The following is a 23,660-nucleotide window of genomic DNA, read 5'->3' as shown; positions in this document are numbered from 1 at the left end:
GTTGCTGGGATCCAAAAAAGAAAGAAGAATATGCTGGAGAGGGTATTAGAGATACAGTTCCAAAGTAGATCTGCCAACATAGAACTTTATTCCAGCTTCAAAGCTGATTAGAAGGTAGCAAGACTATTCCTAAAACCTGCGGCACACAGTAGCATTTGTTAGAGCTACTGGGATCCCTGTCCAAGCATTCAAAGAAGAATGTGAAGGAGAATATTAAAAATCCTCAGTTTTGTGTTATGCAATTTGTTGAATTGTTCCAAAGTAGATTTAACTATATAGAACTTAATTCTAGCTTCAAAGCTTATGAGAAGGGAGCAAGATTATTCTTAATATTTTTCATAATACAGTGATAAAAAGCAAGGAAAAAATAATATAATTATATTACACTGTAATTAGAATTAAAGGGACATTCCTGATTTGCTGCAATTTTTAAGATGTTATCCACTAACAGAGACTTTAAATGATTGTAATTACATATCAAATATATTTTTCTGCATAAAATATTTGTGGCTGTATATTAAACGTGTTTCTGAATGTTCTAATATTTGTACTAGGTTAAATTTCATTTATTTTCAAAAATATAATTTTTTTGTACGTACAAAATTATTTGAAGACAAAATCCAGTTTGGGCTTCTTACAAATATTAAGATGATCAGAAACACACTGAATATACAGACACTGATATTCTAAACCAGAAAATATATTTAATATGTAAGTTTAATCACAGAAATATTTTATTAGTCAGAAACATCTTACAATGCAGCAAACTCAGGAATGTCCCTTTAATGCATGTGACTATTATGATACAAAAGGTGGCTATTGACAAAGGAGAATCATTGATAATAGCAACAACAATCCACTTTCAATTAATATGTTCTGTATTAATACACACTAAAGTTAACATAATCATGAGACAAAATGTAACAAGAAGAAAAAAATCCTTATTTTTTCCATCAGAACAATAGAAGAACTTTTCACATTTTCGGATGCTATAGGTAGTTTGTTATTATAAAAATAATAATTAAATTACTATTATATTTATTACAATTTGAAGCTTTATTGTTACAGAACCAAAAAAATAAAAAAATAAAAATATGATCTTGCTTGTGTTATTATTAATAAGTATGTTTCAAATTGAATACCTCTAAATGTCATTTAAAACTCCTCACCCTAACACGTTCATTTTAAAATGACATTTAGAGGTATTAAATCCACGATAATCTACCTCAAAAATGAAATGAGAATGTTTATCTCCTAATTCATCTGGACAAAAGACAAAGTAGAAGGCAAGGTTTTATTTTCATAAATGTATCAATCAATATCTGTAAGTTTGTCTAATATTCATATATATTTTTTCTTTTTAATGTGACAATCATAGTTTTGTGTAGATGTACTTTATGTATTTAAATATGTGAATGCAAGATCAAATAAAAATGACCATAATCATAAATCATAATCATAAATTTTCATCCCCACACCCCGTTTTATTATTGGTAAAAAAATAAAATAAACTTTGTGTGTAGCATTTCCAAAAATTAAATTAAAAATGCAAGTTTACCCATGCCCCCATTTTGAAAAACCTCCACATTGGTTGGAAATCGAGCATTTACTTTATTATAGTCTAACTGAATCCATTATACTGGTTATTATTTTTACAGCATGGAAAGTATATGTCAACATTTGAATTTCTTCGCATTCGTAATAACATTCAAAATGGTACAACCATCACTTTTGTTTAAGTCTTTGACTTCATTTTATTTTGTTATTAACTGTAAAATAGAATAGAATAGATGCTTAAGACACCCCAGCACGGAAAATACATGGGCCATTTCTTAACTGTGGAAGAAGAAAATAAAATCCTGGTCCTCACTTAGAAATCTTTCCTTTGTGTTCACATCCTGTGTTTGATGTACTTCTTCCACTCGCATCCGGTCTTTAAAAAGCCAGTCTATTCCACAGTATGAATCATTTGCTTGTTGTCCACCTTTTCTGACAATACAGCTAGTTTATTATACATAGCAGTATACATATATATATTATATATTCAGTATTCACCATCTCTGCTTCATATTTGCTCCTGAGTAAGTAATATAGATTTAGCGGGACCTTTTTGTGTTCAATCTCTTGGCATTAAAGCAATTTTTTATTTTTTTGGGTTAATTTTCTTTCATAAGTCATATAGGTTTGGTTAAAACCTTTTGTATCCAATCTCCTGACATTAATGAATGTTTAACAATACCCCAGCACAAAAATACACATCGGCTATTGGGTGTCTCCCGACATTAAGACAATTGCTTTTGGTTTTAGTTTGCTTTCATTAGTAAGAAACGTTTGGTTGAAACTTTTCGTGTTCAATCTCGTGATGTTAGGATCTATTTTTTTAAATTTGCTTTCATAAGTGAAATTTTTTGCCTTCAATCTCCCGACAGCATGGCAGATTTTGCGAAATTCCCTCTGATAAGAACTTCATCTATACACACGTCCGTGAGTCCTGAGGTGTCGACCAACTTGAGTGACATGACGCCATTCGCGTCGTCTTTACGCACAATGAAAGCAACGAGGTCTTTGTTCTGCACCAACTCGACAAACTTGAACTTAGCACTCTCCGACCAGTCACTGCCTGTGGGTTCGATACCTGAAATATTACACAGTCATACAAACAATATATATTATACAAATATTACATGCACAGCAAATACAGTGAACACAGTCATGCAAACAATATATATTATACAAATATTACACACACAGCAAATACAGTCAAGACAGTCATACAAACAATATATATTATACAAATATTACACACACAGCAAATGCTGAACGAATGAATGAATGAATGTTTAACAACACCCTAGCACAAATATACACATCAGCCCATATAATGGATTAGGATAATTCAGGATTAAGTACCATGCAATTCTGCACCAGAGACAGACACTCTACTGACTGAGCTAGAAGCCCCCCCCCCCTTCCCTCCCTCCCCCCCCACATATATAATGGATTAGGATAATTCAGGATTAAGTACCATGCAATTCTGCACCAGAGACAGACACTCTACTGAGCTAGAAGCTAGAAGCCCCCCCCCCCACCCCACCCCCCCCCCACACATAATGGATTAGGATAATTCAGGATTACTTACCATGCAATTCTGCTTTTATCGCAGCAAACGGGAGCTTGAGATATTTGTCTGGCAGGTCGAAGATCTCTGTGGCTGGTGTGATGTTGAACGTCGCTTGGTCCGGTATGTAAACAGAGGCCTGAAAGAGTTAAAAGTTTGTTTTCTTTAATCAGGAGTGGGACGTAATCCAGTGGTAAACGAAGGAAATATTTTATTTAATGATGCACTCAACACATTTTATTTACGGTTACATGGCGTCAGACATATGGTGAAGGACCACACAGATATTGAAAGAGGAAACCCGCTGTCGCCACTTCATGGGCTACTCTTTTCGATTAGCAGCAAGGGATCTTTTATATGCATCATCCCATAGACATGATAGCACATACCACGGCCTTTGATGTACCAGTCGTGGTCCACTGGCTGGAGCGAGAAGCAACCCAATTAGCCCACTGACGGAGATCGATCTCAAACTGACTAAGCATCAAGCAAGCGCTGTGCCACTGGGCTACGTCTCACGACTCTCCTGTGGTAAAGTGCACGTCTGATATGTGGTCAGTCTAGGATCGATCCCCGTCGGTGGGCACATTGGGCTATTTCTCATTCCAGCCAGTGCACCAAGACTGGTATAGCAAAGGCCGTGGTATGCAATATCCTGTCTGTGAGATTAATCATGTAAAAGATCCCTTGCTACTAATGGAAAAATGTAGCGGGTTTCATCTTTATGATCATGTCAAAATTACCAAATGTTTGACATCCAATAGCCAATGATTAATAAATCAATGTGCTCTAGTTGTGTTGTTTGGTAATTTTGACATATAGTCTTAGAGAGGAAACCCACTACATAATGGATCTTTTATATGCACCATCCCAGAGACAGGATAGCACACACCACAGCCTTTGATATACCAGTCGTGGTGCACCAAATCTGGATCAATCTCAGACCGCCCATGCATCAAGCGAGCGCTTTACCACTGGGTTGCATCCCACCCCAAGACGCCTGAAAGACAGAAACATATCAGCTGAATCTCAAACTGTCATATATTTGGATCCACTACGAACAATTCAAATTGACATCCCACCACAAGTGAGCACTAACCTACCCTACCCCCATCACCACCAAAGAGATAATCTGAAAATCATATAGAGAAACCTCTCAAAACTGGACCCTCTGTCAACCGGAATTCCCTCAAAACCAGACCCTCTGTAAACAGGAATTCCCTCAAAACTGGACATTTTTCGCGGGCCCCTTTTAAATATCTGTACAGAAGAGAACCTCTCTTAAACAGGATACCTCTTAAAACTGGACTTTTTACTTGGTCCTGAGGATGTCCAGTTTAGAGGAGTTTCACTGTACGTGAAAAATCATTCCCCATTCCCATGTTTTGGAGGGAAATATAAAAACTTATTTTATTATGAAACCTGAAGATTTATAGGGGATTCTTCATGCCAGTACCAGCTCCAACCCAGAGCGAGTGCTCTGCTAGGCTCAATGGGTAGGTGTATTAAAGCAACATACACAGAGTTTCATCCACTTCATGGGTGCGATTATGGGTGTGTTTCCCGAGTGTATGACCCCACATGGGGGATGATTACCCAGCATGCACGGCAGGTTCTGTGTACCCCGGGCTCGGGTCATACCGAGATACCGAGACGGCCCTGTCAAGTAGTCCCATACCGAAATGGAAATACTACGGCTTACTACGGCTTATCTCATCATCATCCATGTTTGTAATGTTCAAAAACGAAAAATGTCTGTATCTCTGTGTTAAATGTTTATGGCGTTTTAAAAAATAATAAAAAATCATAAGATTTTATATGTTGTTACCTCTTCCTCCCTAAAACCTTTTAATATTACTCGATACCAAGCGCCGTCTATGCACCCTGCATATACCTTTTCCAGCTGCAAGCTCTCCATTGGTAAAGGACGCAACTAAAAAACCAGAATGAATAAATGTTTAATGACATCCCAACAAGAAAAATACATCGGCTATTGGGTGTCAAACAAGGGTAAATGTTAAATTTTAATTTTCGCCCAGCGAGAACACTGTATATGCAACCCCTGCAACTCAAAGAAAGAAAAAAAAATTTATTTAACGATGCACTCAACACATTTTATTTCCGGTTATATGGCGTCAGACATATGGTTAAGGACATACAGATATTGAGAGAGGAAACCCGCTGTCGCCACTTCATGGACTACTCTTTTCGATTAGCAGCAAGGGATCTTTTATATGCACCATCCCACAGACAGGGTAGTACATACCACAGCCTTTGATATACCAGTCGTGGTGCACTGACTGGAACAAGAAATAGCGCAATGGGGCCACCGATGGGGATCGATCTCACACCGACCGCACGCTGTACCACTGGGCTACGTCCCGTCCTGCAATTAAGTAAATGTCCACGGCAAAAAGCCTGTCATTGAAAAAACTCTTGAATATAGTCTAACGGCAAAAACAAATGCTGTGGACAATTAAAAACTCAACGGCAATCTCCACAGCATTGCCGATTGACATGCAGCACGAATACAAACCTCTATCGAATTGTTGAACTCGTGGTTCAGTTCCAGCATCATCCGATGGAAACCATCCATCATTTCATAGAGAACAAACTGTAAGTAAAAAATAAAATAGTCGTCGAGTTGTACAAATCTTGCACTCTGAAAATGTGTGCAATAAATAAAATAGTCGTCGAGTTGTACAAATCTTGCACTCTGAAAATGTGTGCAATAAATAAAATGGGGGGAAAACAACTGCTATGTAATTCTGTATTTATTACATACCACCTCTGTATATTATCATGATCAACAAAAGTTTAATTAAATAACACAACTCACTTTGTCTGGAAAGACTGGGGAAATCATCTTTAGTCCTAACTTTCAATATGCATATTTTGCACGATCTTGTAACATGTGATATAAAATTTGATGTTATTATTTTTAGAGAACATCGGGGGGTGGGGGGCAGGTGCTGCTCTTTTGATGCACGATTGATTTATGATCTATAATCAAAGTTCATCAGTTTAACAAATCAACTGTGAGAAAGAAAACAGAACAGAATGATAAAAACAAGAATTCTATGAGATTAAATTTCTCGCCTACCATAAACTTTACTGGGTTTCAGTGCATGCAATGAACATCCCTATGACCCAGGACTTTTAGTTTGTGGGAAACGGATCAAAAGGCAAAACGTTAATGCAAAAGTCGATGATGTCGTCAGAAAATTAATACCTATATCTTGCTTTTTTACTTCGTAAAGGCAAGACAAAAAACAAACCCCCAAATAATAACAGTAACCTACCACAAAATGTGACGGGTCCACCACCCATATAACATGGATATCCATTAACTGCCCCTGCGCGGGAGTCAGAAGTCTCGGAGGTAAACCCACCGCGTCCCCACTGTTCATCACAGCATCCCTTTTTAACCCCATTTCTCTCTCTATCACGGCACTTTTTTCTGTACCGGCAGCTGTTTCACTCCCGACATTCTTTTCCGATCCGGAATTAGTTTCTGTCCCAACATGGCCTTCCATCCTGGCGTCCTTCTCTGTCTCAGTACGTCTTTTCGTCCCATCATCCGTTTCTGACCCACCACTTGTTTCCGTTCCGGAATAAAACAAATTATCTTTATCTTTTTCCGACAATGAATCTCTGTCTGATCCAACGTCACTTTCGACACATCTGTTTATTGGTGACAGACACAAGTTTCTCAAACTGGTATCTATTTCTGTTCTGGAATCTATTTCTGCCGTGGTATCTCTTCCCGTGCCGGCATTTATTTCTGCTGTGGTGTCTCTTTCCGAGCTGACATCTATTTCCGCTTTGGTATCTATTTCTGTCCCGGCATCGTTTTCCGTTATTACGTCAGTGTCCCCAGCATCCACATCTATGGAAGTACAGTCGGAGAACATTGAGAATGAGAAGGAAGAGTCGCCGATATCGACACCCTGTAACTTGAGCTCCAAGGCAACAATCTCATTAATATTCGTGTCCTCCTTAGATTCCGTGTCGAAGAGGACCACAGAGATATCCTCGTCCCTGCAAAACAAGAGATAAAAACCAATAGTCCCCTCTGGTTGGACCGGTAGGGGAATAATAACCAGCCACACCAAATAACCCTCTCACAACAGACGACAGAAACAAGAGATAAAAACCAATAGTCCCCTCTGGTTGGACCGGTAGGGGAATAATAACCAGCCACACCAAATAACCCTCTCACAACAGACGACAGAAACAAGAGATAAAAACCAATAGTCCCCTCTGGTTGGACCGGTAGGGGAATAATAACCAGCCACACCAAATAACCCTCTCACAACAGACGACAGAAACAAGAGATAAAAACCAATAGTCCCCTCTGGTTGGACCGGTAGGGGAATAATAACCAGCCACACCAAATAACCCTCTCACAACAGACGACAGAAACAAGAGATAAAAACCAATAGTCCCCTCTGGTTGGACCGGTAGGGGAATAATAACCAGCCACACCAAATAACCCTCTCACAACAGACGACAGAAACAAGAGATAAAAACCAATAGTCCCCTCTGGTTGGACCGGTAGGGGAATAATAACCAGCCACACCAAATATCCCTCTCACAACAGACGACCGAAACAAAAGATAAAAACATTTCCAAGAGGCATGATCATAGTCTAACAACAGCTGGGAACAACTGAAGAAAAAAGGACATCTGTTATTTAACGGATACACTCATTTTTATTTACCGTTATATGACCACACTGATAATGAGAAGGAAGGAAGGAAATGTTATATTTAACAATGCACTTCACACATTTCATGGATGGTTATATGGCGTCAGACATATGGTTAAGAACCACACAGATATTGAGAGAGGAAATCGGCTGTCGCCACTTTGTGGGCTACTCTTTTCAATTAGCAGTAAGGGATCTTTTATATGCACCATCCCACAGACAGGGTCGTACATACCACAGCCTCTGATATGCCAGTTGTGGTGCACTGGTTGGAACTAGAAATAGCCCAATGGGCCCATCGACGGGGATCGATCCCAGACTGACTGTGTATCGAGCAAGCACTTTACCACTGGGCTACGTCTCACTCCTCTAATAATGAGAAATGAAACCCAGTGCTTCCACAAGCTTTTCTATTAGCAGCAAGAGATCTTTTATATCTTAACATCCCACGGACAGGACAGCACATATCATGACCTTTGTTACACCAGTTGTGGAGCAGTGACTAAAACAAGAAATAACCCAGTGTGCCCACAACGTGGATCGATTCTAGCTGGTCATTAGTTAGACGAGCACCTTAACCATTGGGCTACATCCTGCCCCAGGGGAAAAAAAAGAAGTGTATTTTGTTTAAAGACACTACTAGAGCACACTGATTATTAACCATCGGCTATTGGATGTGAAACATTTGATAATTTTGAAATATAGCCTTAGAGAGGAAACCTGCTACATTTTTCCATTAGTAGCAAGGGATCACTTATATATTCCATCCCAGGCAAGATAGCACATACCACGACCCTTGATATATCAGTAGTGGTGCACTGGCTGGAATGAGAAATAGCCCAATGGGCCCACCAACTGGGATCGATCCTAAACCGACCATGCATCGGGCGAACATTATACCACTGGGATACGTACCGCCCCAGAAAAAACTAAAGAGCCACATCAAATATTCTCACCTGCTCATAACTTCAGCTACCAAGATCTTGCCAAGGGCAAGGTCAAGTAAGACTTCCAGAGCTGCAACATGATTTACAAGTGTTTCAAACCCATACAGGTGACACTGGATAGCCTGAAAGAGAGGAAAGGAAAGGAATGTCAGATACACCTGTCAAGAAAACACACTAAGGCTCAACAGACTGAGTCAACTCCTGTCACTGCTATGATGATAAATAAGAAAACAACTGAACAAAAATTTATTTGTTTGTTTTGTTTAATGAAACCACTAGAGCACATTGATTTATTAATCATTTTCTATGGATGTCAAACCTTTGGTAACTTTGACAGACTCAGGAAACCCGTTTCATTTTTTATTAGTAAGGAATTTGTTTATATACACCATCCAAATAGACAGGATAGTACATATCATGGCCTTTGATATATCAGTCGCGTTGCACTGGTTGGAACGAGAAATAGCCGAATGGGTCTACTGATGGGGATCGATCCTAGACCGACCACGCATCAGGCAAGCACTGTACCAGTAGAAAAGCCACAAAACCTCTACAGACTGAGCTAAATAGCTCTAAAGACTGAGAGGGGGCGAGACGTAACCCAGTGGTAACGCACTCGCTTAATGCGCAGTCAGTTTGGGATCGATCCCAGTCAGTGGGCCTATTGGGCTATTTCTCGCTCCAGCCAGTGCACCATGACTGGTACATCAAAGGCAGTGGTATGTGCTATCCTGTCTATGGGATGGTGAATATAAAAGATCCTTTGCTGCTAATCGAAAAAAAAGAGTAGTGGCAACAGCAGGTTTCCTCCCTCAATATCTGTGTGGTCCGTAACCATATGTTCGATGCCATATAACTGTAAATAAATCCTAAATAAATGTCACTGCCATGATGATAAATAAGAAAATCGTGAACAGACCTGATACGGAAGTGTTCTGTTCAAATCCGGTGGAAGAGGTCGAAGTTTACTCGTGTCAATGATTTCTTTATCACCATGGTCACAAAAATAAACAGATGCCTGAGAAAAAGAAAAAGCAGAACAGTTAAAAACACTGACTTGACAAAAAAAAAAAAACAGCGCATTATTTTAATCTACAGCTATTGTAAGTTTCAAATATATGTTAAAGGTACTTAGCTAGCAGGCTTCCACAAGTAGCAGGATTAGTGACACTTCCCAATAAATGTTAAAAATATTGGTTGAATGAATGAATGAATGAATGAATGAATGAATGAAATGAATGAATGAATGTTTAACACCACAGCACAGAAATACACATCGGCTATTGGGTGTCAGAAAAGGTAAGTATATGGAAATATTATTTATATAATTAGGAGATAACCATATGGAGTTTTTAGATTTGCAGGGGTTATTGTCCATTTGATTCCGCAAATGTCATTTTTGACCGAAGGCGTTAGCCCGTATCAGCCATACATTTAATATGTTTGGCTGATATGGGCATGGCACATGACTTCATCTTTCCTGCACTGTCTGTAGGAAAACTGTCATTCTCCTAGGACTGGTTTGACAGAAACAACTGGCAACTACTACTTAATATTTCAGAAATGGCTGGACCAATGGGACGCCTTTACAGTGTAATGAATGTAACAGAAAGTTAATTGTAACGATGTAGCAAATTAAAATTTATAAAATGTCACTGTGAATTGTAACATTATACTGAACAAAATGTTCCCCTATTAAAGAGATATTACCTTTCCATCAGCAACCGAGTAAACTCGAACACGGTGAAAGAGGTTATCGACGCTGGCGATGCAAATCATTCCGTCTGTGATCGGAGAAGTCGAATTGGTCAAACTGTAGAGTCCCTCCATAATTTTCTCCAGTTCTTCCAGGCGATCCTAGAATGTCAAGACAAACTTTGACTAACAACAGAAAACGATCCTAGAATGTCAAGACAAACTTCGAATAACAACAGATAACGATCCTAGAATGTCAAGACAAACTTTGACTGTAACAACAGAGAACGATCCTAGAATGTCAAGACAAACTTTGACTAACAACAGAGAACGATCCTAGAATGTCAAGACAAACTTTGACTAACAACAAAGAATGATCCTAGAATGTCAAGACAAACTTTGACTAACAACAGAACGATCCTAGAATGTCAAGACAAACTTCGACTAACTACAGAAAACAATTCTAGAATGTCAAGACAAACTTTGACTAACAACAGAGAACAATCCTAGAGTGTCAAGACAAACTTTGACTATCAACAGAGAACGATCCTAGAATGTCAAGACAAACTTCGACTGTAACAACAGAGAACAATCCTAGAATGTCAAGACAAACTTTGACTGTGACAACAGAGAACGATCCTAGAATGTCAAGACAAACTTCGACTAACAACAGAGAATGATCCTAGAATGTCAAGACAAACTTCAACATTAACAACAGAGAATGATCCTAGAATGTCAAGACAAAATTCAACATTAACAACAGAGAATGATCCTAGAATGTCAAGACAAACTTCAACATTAACAACAGAGAACGATCCTAGAATGTCAAGACAAACTTTGACTGTGACAACAGAGAACGATCCTAGAATGTCAAGACAAACTTCGACTAACAACAGAGAATGATCCTAGAATGTCAAGACAAACTTCAACATTAACAACAGAGAATGATCCTAGAATGTCAAAACAAACTTCAACATTAACAATAGAGAACGATCCTAGAATGTCAAAACAAACTTCAACATTAACAACAGAGAATGATCCTAGAATGTCAAGACAAACTTCAACATTAACAACAGAGAATGATCCTAGAATGTCAAGACAAACTTCAACATTAACAATAGAGAACGATCCTAGAATGTCAAAACAAACTTCAACATTAACAACAGAGAACGATCCTAGAATGTCAAGACAAACATCAGAGAATGTAGAGAACTGTTTCAACATATATGATCACTGTCTCTCTTTAAAAGATAAACAAATAGAACAACAACTATTTTAAGGGTTTGGGGTTGTAGTATCTATATCTGTGGTGTAATGTTGATAGAAATGTTGCATGTAAAAGCTTTAGCCATGTGTTACTACTGTCTTCTGTGATAAATGATTTAGTGGTACACACTCAACGGTACAGAGCGAAACTACTCACTGAGTACTCTTCCCCAACAAGCCTCATGTTAACCTCCAGGTTTGGCGTCAGGAAGGAAACGTACACATCCCAACATTTATTATCAGGAAGAACCAATTCATCTGGAATATTAATGACAAAAAAAAATTATTATTAAGTTTTTAATGAAGGTATATTCAATAAAACAATCAATAATCATAACTTTATGTTCAAGCAGAACTGTCAATAAAACAAAAAATAACACTCAAATTTTTTACATTTTTAATTGTAAAAATATTAAGAATTTTTTTTATCATAATGATTTTTGCGTCAGCTGCAACAAGCATTCTGAGAGTACTGCTAAAACAATACATGTCCACTACCAGGCCAAACAAATATTCATATCGCCTATCTTTGAAAAATGGGTAAATTGACATGCAAGTTAAACTGGATCTGTAACAGTGCATGACAAAGCTATATTCAAAACTTCAGCTCAATATCCTGAGGCATTGAAAAAACAAATGTCAGGAATTTTTTTGAATTTTTTTATTTCCCAAGTTCAAGGGCCATAACTATATGAAAAATGGGTAAATTGCCACAAGAGTCAAATTTGATCTGTAACAGTACATGATAAATTTATTACAAAAAATTTCAGGTCAATATCTCAGGGCATTGCGAAAAAAACATCCGGAAAACTCTATGTGGAACAATCAGACAGAGAAACAAACAGACAGAGAGACGGAAGGACGGAGATGAAACCTATAGTTCCCATAAGGCTGGTAGGTACTGGGTTCACAGCCCGGTACTGGCTCCTACCCAGAGCAAGTTTTAACAACTCAATGGGTAAGTGTAAGACCACTACACCCTCTTCTCTCTCACTAACCACTAACAATAATTAACAACTAACCCACTGTCCTGGACAGACAGCCCAGATAGGTTGAAATTTCAGGTTCAGTATCAGTATCGGTATCAGTATTTTTGGGGTGATTTACCTCAGTATCTGTAAGGTATTTGGTATTAATACAATACCAATACTGATACCGAGAGTTATTTTCGGTATACTCAGCTATAAATGCATGCCCGAGTTAAGTCTCACCCTCTAATTTCATCTAAATAAAATTAAATTCCATATACAAGGCTCTCATCTCGCTCTTCTTCTCAGCTACTTTGTGTTCATCAGATATATTGTTAGTGCTTTACAAAAGGGTGGATAACATTTTTCAATACTGAGATTTGCTCGGTACGGTAAATCCGTATTGACATGATACTGATACCAAACAGTATATATGGTATACCGCCCAGCTAATAGACCTCACTATTGAGCCCATTAGACTATTTCTCTTTCCAGCCAGTGCTCCACAACTGGTGTAACAAAGGCCGTATGACATCCAACAGCCGATAATGAATCAGTCAATGTTCTTTAGTGGTGTCATTAAACAAAACAAACTTTAACTTTAATCTCTTTATAAGGGGGTGGGGCGTAGCGCAGTGTTAAAGCGATCACTTGACGCACGGTCGGTTTGGGATCGATTCCCGTCGGTGGACCCATTGGGCTATTTCTCGTTCCAGCCAGTGCTCCACAACTGGTATAACAAAGGACATGGTATGTGCTATCATCTCTGTGGGATGGTGCATATAAAAGAACCCTTGCTGCTAACTGAAAAAAGTAGCCCATGAAGTGGCGACAGCGGGTTTCCTCTCTCATTATCTGTATGGTCCTTAACCATATGTCCGACATCATATAACAGTAATAAAAAATGTGTTAAATGAAAACATTTTTTACTTCTTTAACCCTCATGTACTCTTCTATCTGAATAAAACACAACTGATGCACGTCACATGCTGTGAAGAATTCACAATGCAATACTCTTTATCTAAACTGAACGAATCGGCAAGAACCTGACAATACTAAGTTAAACTGGCTATTACCTGGCTCTCCGTCAATTTCTCTCTCTTTCGTATCTGGTTTTTCTGCTTCAAGACCATTGCGATTAATTTCCACCGAAGCCAGAGAACATTCCACCAGCTGGCGCTCTATAAGTTGTCGATTGATAGACTCGCTGTCGCCTGAGACGTTCAACTCAACCTCGCACTGTCCAGCTGCAAAGAAAGGAATGTTGGATAACACCCAGCACATTATTTATTTAACAATTGTGCTATTTGCCCACCTCATTGGGTACGGTCTTGGTATTATATCTACATTAATTTTGGCAAAGAAGATTTTTGTGTGTGTGTGTGTGTGTGTGTGTGTGTGTGTGTGTGCATGTGCGTGCATGCGTAAGATTATCTTTAAGATATAGTCATTTTTTACTCTGTGTGTATGCGTGTACGCATGTCTGGTGTGTGTGTGTGTGTGAAAATGTATCTTTAAAAAAATGAAGTCAGCGTTAACTATGTATGTATGCATGCATGTGTGTGTATGTGCGAAAGATTTTATTTAAGAAATAGTCAGTTTTTACTGTTTGTATGCACACGTGTATGTGTATTTGAAAGATTATCGTGAGGAAATAAAAGTAAGTTTTTACAGTGTGTGCTTTCATGCATGTGTAAGTGCGTGTGTATGTGTGTGTCTAAGATCATCTCTAAGAAATAAAAACAGTGTTTACTATACGTATGTATGCTTTCATGCGTGTGTATGCTAGTGCGTGTCACAGATTATCTCTAAGAAATAAAAACAGTGTTTACTATGCGTATGTAAGCTTTCATGCGTGTGTATGCTAGTGCGTGTCACAGATTATCTCTAAGAAATAAAAACAGTGTTTACTATGCATATATAAGCTTTCATGCGTGTGTATGCTAGTGCGTGTCACAGATTATCTCTAAGAAATAAAAACAGTGTTTACTATGCGTATGTAAGCTTTCATGCGTGTGTATGCTAGTGCGTGTCACAGATTATCTCTAAGAAATAAAAACAGTGTTTACTATGCATATATAAGCTTTCATGCGTGTGTATGCTAGTGCGTGTCACAGATTATCTCTAAGAAATAAAAACAGTGTTTACTTAGTGTGTATGTGAGTGCGTGTGTATGTGAATGCCAAATATTATCTCTAAGAAATAAAACCAGTGTTTACTTAGCGTGTGAGCCACTGTCGTCGCCTCCAGTGCATTCTCCTTGACCAGCTCAGCAAACGCCAACACTGACGGTGACGTGCTACCATCCGTCTGAAAGGAAAATCAATTGATTAAAATAAATAATACAATTGATGGTCTATACTGTAAGGAAACTGGCAAACAAGACTACTGGACTCTGTTCCACGAAGCTATCTTAGCGCTAATATCACCTGAAGTGCATAACTACTTTATGCACATAAGGTGATCTTGGTGCTAAATTTGCTTCATGGAACAGGGCGCTGGTACAAAAACAAGAATTATTGTTTTTTCAAATTTTATGCATTTACTGAAGTATAACAGTCACAAACTGAATAAAATAGCAGTGATTCTAGATTATGGTAGCCCCACTCCTGTGGCTAGTGATATTCAATGTTGGGCTTGTCAATAACTACTTTTACCATGCCCAACGGTTAGTGAAAAAAAAAGATTGTCAAATAAGTCTATTTTGTAAATATGAAAATCCTGCCCCCATTCCTACCTCCCCAATCTGAGTGTTTTTAAGCTGTATCTCCCTGCCTGTGATTATTACTATTAGTAAAATTGTATTCAATTGTTTTCCAGACATCTTTTCTTTAGCTCTTGTAAAAACTAAGCCATAACGGGTTTTTTTTTCTGTTGTTTTAGTTACAGTGGGAAAATGCCATTTCTATTCTTTTAGTAGCTGAAACTGCTCCTTTGTTTGAAAATAGGCCCCGTGCTTATAAACGTTTTAAATTCAAGAGTCTAATAACATCTCGAGACAATAACATCATGGCAATCCATTCAAACTGCATGTGTGACATTATTAAAGATTTACATCTAGGCTCTAAACATTTTCAAGCACGGGCCCTTATAACAATGGCAGTAAATTTAAGTTAGTTGTTATAAACAGATACTCACTGCAGCGTCAACGACCTTGACACCGAACAAGGCACAGGGAATTGCTTGCACTGGAATATGAGCTATCTCTGCAGACAGCGGGCGGATGTTGTCGACACTAACTCTCTCTGTGTTACCATAGTCAACAAAAGTAACCTTCACCATCTGCAAGAAAGAAAAAAACATGTTTGTTAGGTAGTGCCATGGAACAGACCATCTTGATCATCAAGAAGTGCATATTTTAAACTAAAGCGATTTCTTGTGGTCAACTGTGGGTGCCAATTGAGACACTCGGTGTAATGTCCGATGGAAAAATTTAGCAGCACTGTCTACATTTGTCACGAGAAACAGAAAATGTTCTAATCAGTATGACTCTGACACAACTAGTCCTATAAGACTAATGTCATTACGATTTAAGTATTCTCACCGTCTTCGCTGGTGTTGTGTCAGACATAAGGCTGGTAGGTACAGAGTTCGCAGCCCGGTACCAGCCTCGGTGGTGTCGTGGTTAAGCAATCAGACATAAGGCTGGTAGGTACAGAGTTCGCAGCCCGGTACCAGCCTCGGTGGTGTCGTGGTTAAGCAATCAGACATAAGGCTGGTAGGTACAGAGTTCGCAGCCCGGTACCAGCCTCGGTGGTGTCGTGGTTAAGCAATCAGACATAAGGCTGGTAGGTACAGAGTTCGCAGCCCGGTACCAGCCTCGGTGGTGTCGTGGTTAAGCAATCAGACATAAGGCTGGTAGGTACAGTTCGTACAGCCACCCAGAGTTCGCAGCCCGGTACCAGCCTCGGTGGTGTCGTGGTTAAGCAATCAGACATAAGGCTGGTAGGTACAGAGTTCGCAGCCCGGTACCAGCCTCGGTGGTGTCGTGGTTAAGCAATCAGACATAAGGCTGGTAGGTACAGAGTTCGCAGCCCGGTACCGACTCCCACCCAAGAGCGAGTTAGTCACCCTCTTCTTTCTCACTACTCACTAACCATTAACAACTACCCACTAACCATTAACAACTAACCCATTGTCCTGGACAGACAGCCCAGCTAGCTGAGGTGTGTGCCCAGGACAGCGTGCTTGAATCTTAATTGGATATAAGCATGAAAACAAGTTGAAATGAAATGTGTTCCCACAGTATGATTCGATCACCTGCAACAGAATCAGTGTGAACTAATCGCATAATGAGAATGCCCTTTAACAAAGTTAAAAGTTAGTTTGTTTTGTTTAATGACACCACTAGAGCACATTGATTAATTAATCACAGGGTATTGGATGTCAAACATATGATACTTCTAACATGTAGTCATCAGAGGAAACCCGCTACAATTTTCCTAATGCAGCCTTTAACAAGTAGACACACACACACAGAAGGATGAAGTTTTTAAAAAAGAAATTTACCTCATCTTGGATTTCGGACAAAACCTGTGCTCGATACCAGTTCTTGTCTTCGTTGTAGAGGGCAGCACAGTACACACCTTTCATCAATACGGATGCACTGGGCGCACTCGCAGCCTGTTCAAAAACAAAACACAATCTTATAAAGAGGAAGAAGGAAGGAACTGTTTTATTTAATGATGCACTAAAAACACTTTATTTATGGTTATATGGAGTTGGACATATGGTTAAGAACCACACAGATATTGAGGGAGGAAACCCGCTGTCGCCACTTCATGGGCTACTCTTTCCGATTAGCAGCAAGAGATCTTTTATATGCGCCATCCCGCAGATAGGATAGTACATACCATGTCCTTTGTTATACCAGTTGTGGAGCACTGGCTGGAACGAGAAATAGCCCAATGGGTCCACCGACGGGAATCGATCCCAGACTGACCGTGCATCAAGCGATCGCTTTAACACTGGGCTACGCCCCAAACGATAAATAGCCCAAAAGCCCACTGTTTGTTTTGTTTAATGACACCACTAGACCACATGAGCAGTGTTTTACCACTGGGGATGTCCCACATTTTTTATTCTGACATCTTAGAGGAAATCAAACATTTTTGTAGTACCAGGGATCTTTTATATCCCACATCTCATTTATTTAATCACATAGACGGACATACCAGCATGGTGTACTTTACTAAACGAGGCTAATGGCCCACTAATGAGGATTAATCCTAGACCAATGGTGCATCAAGCAGTGTTTTACCACTGGGCTACATCCCACCTTTTTATTTAATCACGTATTGAACACATTTTAAGTATGGTTAAATGGTTTTCGACATATGGTTAAGGACAAATAATTAAATTTCCATTCAATATAATGTCATCCCATTATAAGTTAATGTCATCTCATTGGTCCAGCAACAGCAACGGGAGTTTGTTCATATCTCGATGAACATAATAATTACGTCCTCAGGAAATGTCATATCTGATGACGTCACTTTATATTGATAATTTGAGCATTATTGTTTAGAACCAAATATATAATTCAAAATAAAATATGAACTTTTAGTGTTATTATTAGTAAGTATGTTTTAAATTTAATTATAATGATTGACATTCATCAGGGTATGAACAACAACAAAATCATCCACAAACATGTGAGAATTGCTTTGACAATTCACACAAGTTTACAGATCATTTTTCTGGTTTATACCCTGATGAACGTAAAAGAAATAACAGACAATCCTTAAAGAGATAATCAGAGAGGAAACCCACTCAATGGACTACTCTGATTAATTAGCAGCAAGAGATCTTTTATTTGCACTATGCCACGGCACAGACATACCACCTTCTTTGTTACACCAGTTGTGGGACACTGGCTGGAACGAAAAATGGCCCAATCTAACCACCGACCCCCAATCTCTGAGAAGTGTTCGGCAAGGTGTTTTTCGTGTGTACCCCACCTGACAGTGTATTAACAGCTGGTCAGTGATGAAGTCAACGATACAATCTTCTCTCTGTACACAGAAGTTGTCACATCGCAGAGCAAACGTCACATACACAGTTATTCTATCTCTGAAAATAATTAAAAATTAAAAATGGATTTTCGTAGATTTTCAGTTAAGTCAAAAATATAAAAATTAAAATATGCTGTCAGTAGATGTAAACAATGGTTTCTACAGGACTAGCTCTGGGTGAGCAAAACATTTCGCCAAAATGTCTAATAAACTTTAAAAATTGCAGAAATCAAGTTATTTTCTAAAAACATTTCAATTATTACATGAACTTTTTTCGCCAAATTAAAATAAAATTCGCCTACTGCTTTCAAAATTCGCAACTGGTGAATTTGGCGAGTGCCAGAGCTAGCCCTCATTCTGAAAGAATTCTTGGGTAAAAACGGAAAGTAAACAGAAAAATGAATATCCCATATTTATCAAAATGGTAGCCTGTTCTTCGCCCTTAAAGAATTATTGAGTGGAAAATATGCGATAACTGGAACATAACATTTTAAAGACTTCCCAGTTAATAAAAAAAATTCTGCTAGTAAATGAAATTATTTTGCTGTAATGTGTTTATAAGCACATTGTTCAACTTATAGTATTTGTATTTCTACACCCAAATAAATTGGTAAATAATTTTATTTTCATCATCATCTAACTATATCTTCCCCTTTCACAGTTAAACATGTATATATGCATAATGAGTAGAACTGGGCAGTATACCGTATATACCGCTCAGTATCAGTATTATATCAATACCGACTTACCATACCAAGCAAATTTCAAAATATTCAAAATATTAGTATTGAAAAATATTTCCCGGAAAACACTAATATATGTGACGAACGCAAAATGGGTTGGTATAAATCAGACGAGAGCCTTGTGTATGAAATTTAATTATATTTAGATGAAATTAGCGGGTGAGCCATAACACAGACATGCATTTAAAGCTGACAATACCGAAAATAGCGCTCGATATCGGTATCATGTCAATACCGAATAGCATACAGATACCGAGGTAAATCACTCCCAAAATACTGATATCGATAACGAACCTCAAATTTCAATACCGCCCAGCTCTAATACCAACATTATGTTAGTGGAGAGAGCAGGGAAACAGAGCGACGTCCAAATACGTCCTACTGATTATTCTTTGTTGTCTCTTTTGCCCAATTTTATTTTAATTATAACAAGTATTCTGTGGAATTAAATGTTTACCTACCATACACTTTTTAGTGTACTGTGATGAACGTCCATAGGTACAACTATAAACCAAGTTTCATTAATCTAGGATTTATACTTTGTGAGAAACGGATCTAAACGCAAAACTTTAATGGAAAATGTGTTATTTAACGATGCACTCAACACATTTTATTTACGGTTATATGGCGTCAGACATATGGTTAAGGACCACACAGATATTGAGAGAGGAAACCCGCTGTTGCCACTTCATGAGCTACTCTTTTTCGATTAGTAGCAAGGGATCTTTTATATGCACCATCCCACAGACAGGATAGTACATACCATGGTCTTTGTTACACCAGTTGTGGAGCACTGGCTGGAACGAGAAATAGCCCAATGGGCCCACCAACAGGAAATTTTAACTTAAAACTTTAACACAACTCTGTTGCCATCAGAAAAGTAATATCTATATCTTGTCTATTTACTTCGTAAAGGCGAGACAAATTTGTCTTTTTTTTCATGATCATAGAGCTTGGTGCATGTACAGACATTTCCTTTCAGTTTCCACGCTAATGTTTATGCATAGCTTCTGTACTCTGACTTCAGTGAACTTGGTTTGAGTTTGGAGTTTTCCTTCTCCTAGGAGTTTCCTTACTAAGATTCTGAGCCTCTCAGATTTTGGAGTTTGCTTCTCCTTGACTCACATCCTCTGTCTGTCTGGTCCATATTAGTTTAGTCTTTACCCTTTGACCAGTCCAGCTTGCTACCAGGAGCTGATGTTCCAGCTGGCATAGCTCTCCGAGTCACTGAGACATGCAAGCTACCTCACCAGGTCAAGGAATGGACCATCAGATAGTTGGGTGATCCTACCAGGAGCTGATGCTCCAGCTGGCATAGCTCTCCGAGTCATTGAGACATGCAAGCTACCTCACCACGTCAAGGAATGGACCATGAGATAGTTGTCTTTAATTATGGAATTTACTACAAGTTATTTATTTCTGAGCAGACTGTTTTAAAAAATTGGGACACAAAAATATTGTTTTGTTATTTCCAAAACACTTTTACATTTCTTCTTATGCCAAACAAAACTGTAATTATTTACAAAAAAAACCAAAAACATTTTTGTATAAGGATAGGACGGACTATAAATGTACAGTAGAATATACTGACCTCTGACTGTACTAACACATTACGTAATGTTATTTTATCAAACCATACAGTTATACACACTGGCCAACAAAATCAGTATGCACAGCTCATATACTGGGTTATTTGAAGGAAGGAAGGAAATGTTTTATTTAAAAACGCACTCAACACATTTTATTTCCAGTTATATGGTGTCGGACTTATGGTTAAGGACCACATAGGTATTGAGAGAGGAAACCCACTGTCGCCACTTTGTGTGCTACTCTTTTCGATTAGCAGCAAGGGATCTTTTAAATGCACCATCCCACAGACAGGATAACATATACCACAGCCTTTGATATACCAGTCATGGTGCACTGGCTGGAACGAGAAACAGCCCAATGAGCCCACCGATGGGGATCGATCCCAAACCGACCGTGCATCAAGCTTTACCACTGGGTTACGTCCTGCCCCTGGGTTATTTGATGCACAAAACTAAACATTTATAAACAAATGTGATAAAATTCTCACCCTAACTCAAGTAAATCCGGGGGAGGAATCTTAAAATTCTGAAAAAGAAAAGAAAAGAAATATTTGTTTAATGACACCCCGGTACATTGTTTCATCCTAGCTATTTGGTACTTACAACACTCTGAATATTAAATTTAGAAGAAAGAAAAACTGTTTAACAACACCCCAGCACATTGTTTCATCCTAGCTATTTGGTACTTACAACACTCTGAATATTAAATTTAGAAGAAAGAAAAACGGTTTAACAACACCCCAGCACATTGTTTCATCCTAGCTATTTGGTACTTACAACACTCTGAATATTAAATTTAGAAGAAAGAAAAACTGTTTAACAACACCCCAGCACATTGCTTAATCTTAGCTATTTCGTAACTGCAATACATGGTCTAGTGGGTTATAAAGAGGGAAAAATCCTCCTGCCACCAAATGGACTATGTCTATCAATTAGAAGCAATTGATATATTTTTAAAAAGGGTTAATACAGTCATTATTTGATGACTGGTCTATCAAAAGATGTGGTAAGTGCTGTCACAAGTAGGTCTGCATAAAGAATTAATCTTTGTTAATTAAGAATAACATGCATTGATTTTTGTCCCCACGTCAATTAAAAGAAAAAAACCCACACAACAAATACAATCAGATTCTGTAATTGAGCCATAAGATACATTTTCATTGATAAACTCAGTTTGTGGTATGTGCTGTCCTTTTTATGGGAAAATGCAGAATTTTTTTCTCACTCTCATCTTTTCTCTCTCTCTCTCTCTCTCTCTCTCTCTCTCCCCCTCTTTCTCTTTCTCTCTGTCTGTCTCTCTCTCTCACTGGATCACTGGATGTTTTATGCACCATCAGCAAACCCCTCTAACAATTAAAAATAAAGTGTTCACCGACGGGATTCGAACCCACTAACCTTCCATATCACAGGTTGTGCTCTTATCACAGGTTTCTTGGTTGCTGCCATGCCGTCTGTTTGCGGTGTCGTCACTGTTGATGGTTTGGATGTCACTGGCGTTACCACGGTAACTGGAGCAGGTGGACTGTCTCGAACTAGATTGACAATTGCGCGGTCGGTGTTCGGTACTCTGGAGAACATAACACAGGGGTCGAATTTTAATTCTTGGAGGACACAGCAAGTGGTGCTTTTGGTTTAATAACAAAAATAAGGCATACAGCAAGTTGAAGAAGAGGCACAAAGGCAACTTACTTTCTAACGACTTTGCTCAGATAAAAATTGCCTTGGCCTCTAGCCTATGCAGTTTGTTGGATACAGGTGCCTTTTATCACATAAGAAATAATAATTTTATTATTTCTTACATATATACAACAAGCTATGTATGCAAAGTTATGTTTTATAAATATATTTATTTTACTGTCCTGTGACACAGACAAAACATAGAAATAAATGGGTCATATTATTAATGTGAATAACAGGGAATATTATGATCGCATTAATTTCAGGATCTACAAGATACATTTGATGAAATATTTATTAAATAAAGATCGTTAAATAATGATCGTTAACACTATTAAGTCGGAGGTCTAGAGGTCAAAAGCAGGAAATAAAAGACTTTCTTCAAATATGAAATATTTACCTATTAACCCAGAGTTCGACAAATCCACTAGCCCGACGCCCGGGGCTAGTGCTTTTTAACACAGGGCTAGTGACAAATGCAAAACCAGTAGCCCAATGGGCTAGTGGCTTTAAAAAAAACCCAAAAAAAAACAACAACAAAAACCACCGCTAGCTCACAATGTTTTTTCTCCACTGACATACATTTAAGATAAATGTTATTCTGACACTGGTCATCACATAATGTCAACAAATCAATAAGTATATATTAATATTCAACTTGAACTAGATTTCTATAAAATGCACTAACAAGAAGTTTCTACATTGTCAATTACAACAATACACACGATACAGACTTTGTTTCCTTTTCACTTTAAAGTTTCATGGACAGGAAACAACCTTAATAAAACACGTTTTGATTGGTTGTACAAGTCACATGTAATAAAATCTCGCACATGTATGTCACAAAGGTAACAAAGGTGTGAATAGCGAGTCCCAATTAATTAAAAGGCTAGTATAACTGAAGTACAACCCCAGTCATGTTTAGCAATGCT

The 23,660-nt window shown here is 38.3% G+C and overlaps 1 protein-coding gene across 2 annotated transcripts in view; it reads right to left on the bottom strand.

The window, feature by feature from the left end:
* Positions 1 to 860: 860 nt before the first annotated feature.
* The window catches only part of LOC121377318 (tudor domain-containing protein 7-like), a 74,406-nt gene continuing 51,606 nt past the window's right edge, over positions 861 to 23,660 (bottom strand). For both annotated transcript variants that reach the window (XM_041505258.1, XM_041505259.1), the window contains exons 9-24: positions 22,447 to 22,618; positions 21,540 to 21,577; positions 18,666 to 18,777; positions 17,215 to 17,328; positions 15,844 to 15,987; positions 14,925 to 15,015; positions 13,782 to 13,952; positions 11,895 to 11,995; positions 10,487 to 10,633; positions 9,696 to 9,794; positions 8,786 to 8,898; positions 6,421 to 7,159; positions 5,655 to 5,732; positions 4,947 to 5,051; positions 3,140 to 3,257; positions 861 to 2,635 (exon numbers count right to left, since the gene is read on the bottom strand). In XM_041505258.1, the coding sequence (XP_041361192.1) occupies positions 2,415 to 2,635; positions 3,140 to 3,257; positions 4,947 to 5,051; positions 5,655 to 5,732; positions 6,421 to 7,159; positions 8,786 to 8,898; positions 9,696 to 9,794; positions 10,487 to 10,633; positions 11,895 to 11,995; positions 13,782 to 13,952; positions 14,925 to 15,015; positions 15,844 to 15,987; positions 17,215 to 17,328; positions 18,666 to 18,777; positions 21,540 to 21,577; positions 22,447 to 22,618 (2,563 nt within the window). In that variant the 3' untranslated portion in view covers positions 861 to 2,414. The remainder of the gene's footprint in view (positions 2,636 to 3,139; positions 3,258 to 4,946; positions 5,052 to 5,654; positions 5,733 to 6,420; positions 7,160 to 8,785; positions 8,899 to 9,695; positions 9,795 to 10,486; positions 10,634 to 11,894; positions 11,996 to 13,781; positions 13,953 to 14,924; positions 15,016 to 15,843; positions 15,988 to 17,214; positions 17,329 to 18,665; positions 18,778 to 21,539; positions 21,578 to 22,446; positions 22,619 to 23,660) is intronic.

Source organism: Gigantopelta aegis, chromosome 7 (assembly GCF_016097555.1).
Source record: "Gigantopelta aegis isolate Gae_Host chromosome 7, Gae_host_genome, whole genome shotgun sequence".
NCBI classification, from domain to species: Eukaryota; Metazoa; Mollusca; class Gastropoda; order Neomphalida; family Peltospiridae; genus Gigantopelta; species Gigantopelta aegis.
This window is presented reverse-complemented; position numbering and strand designations above follow the sequence as displayed.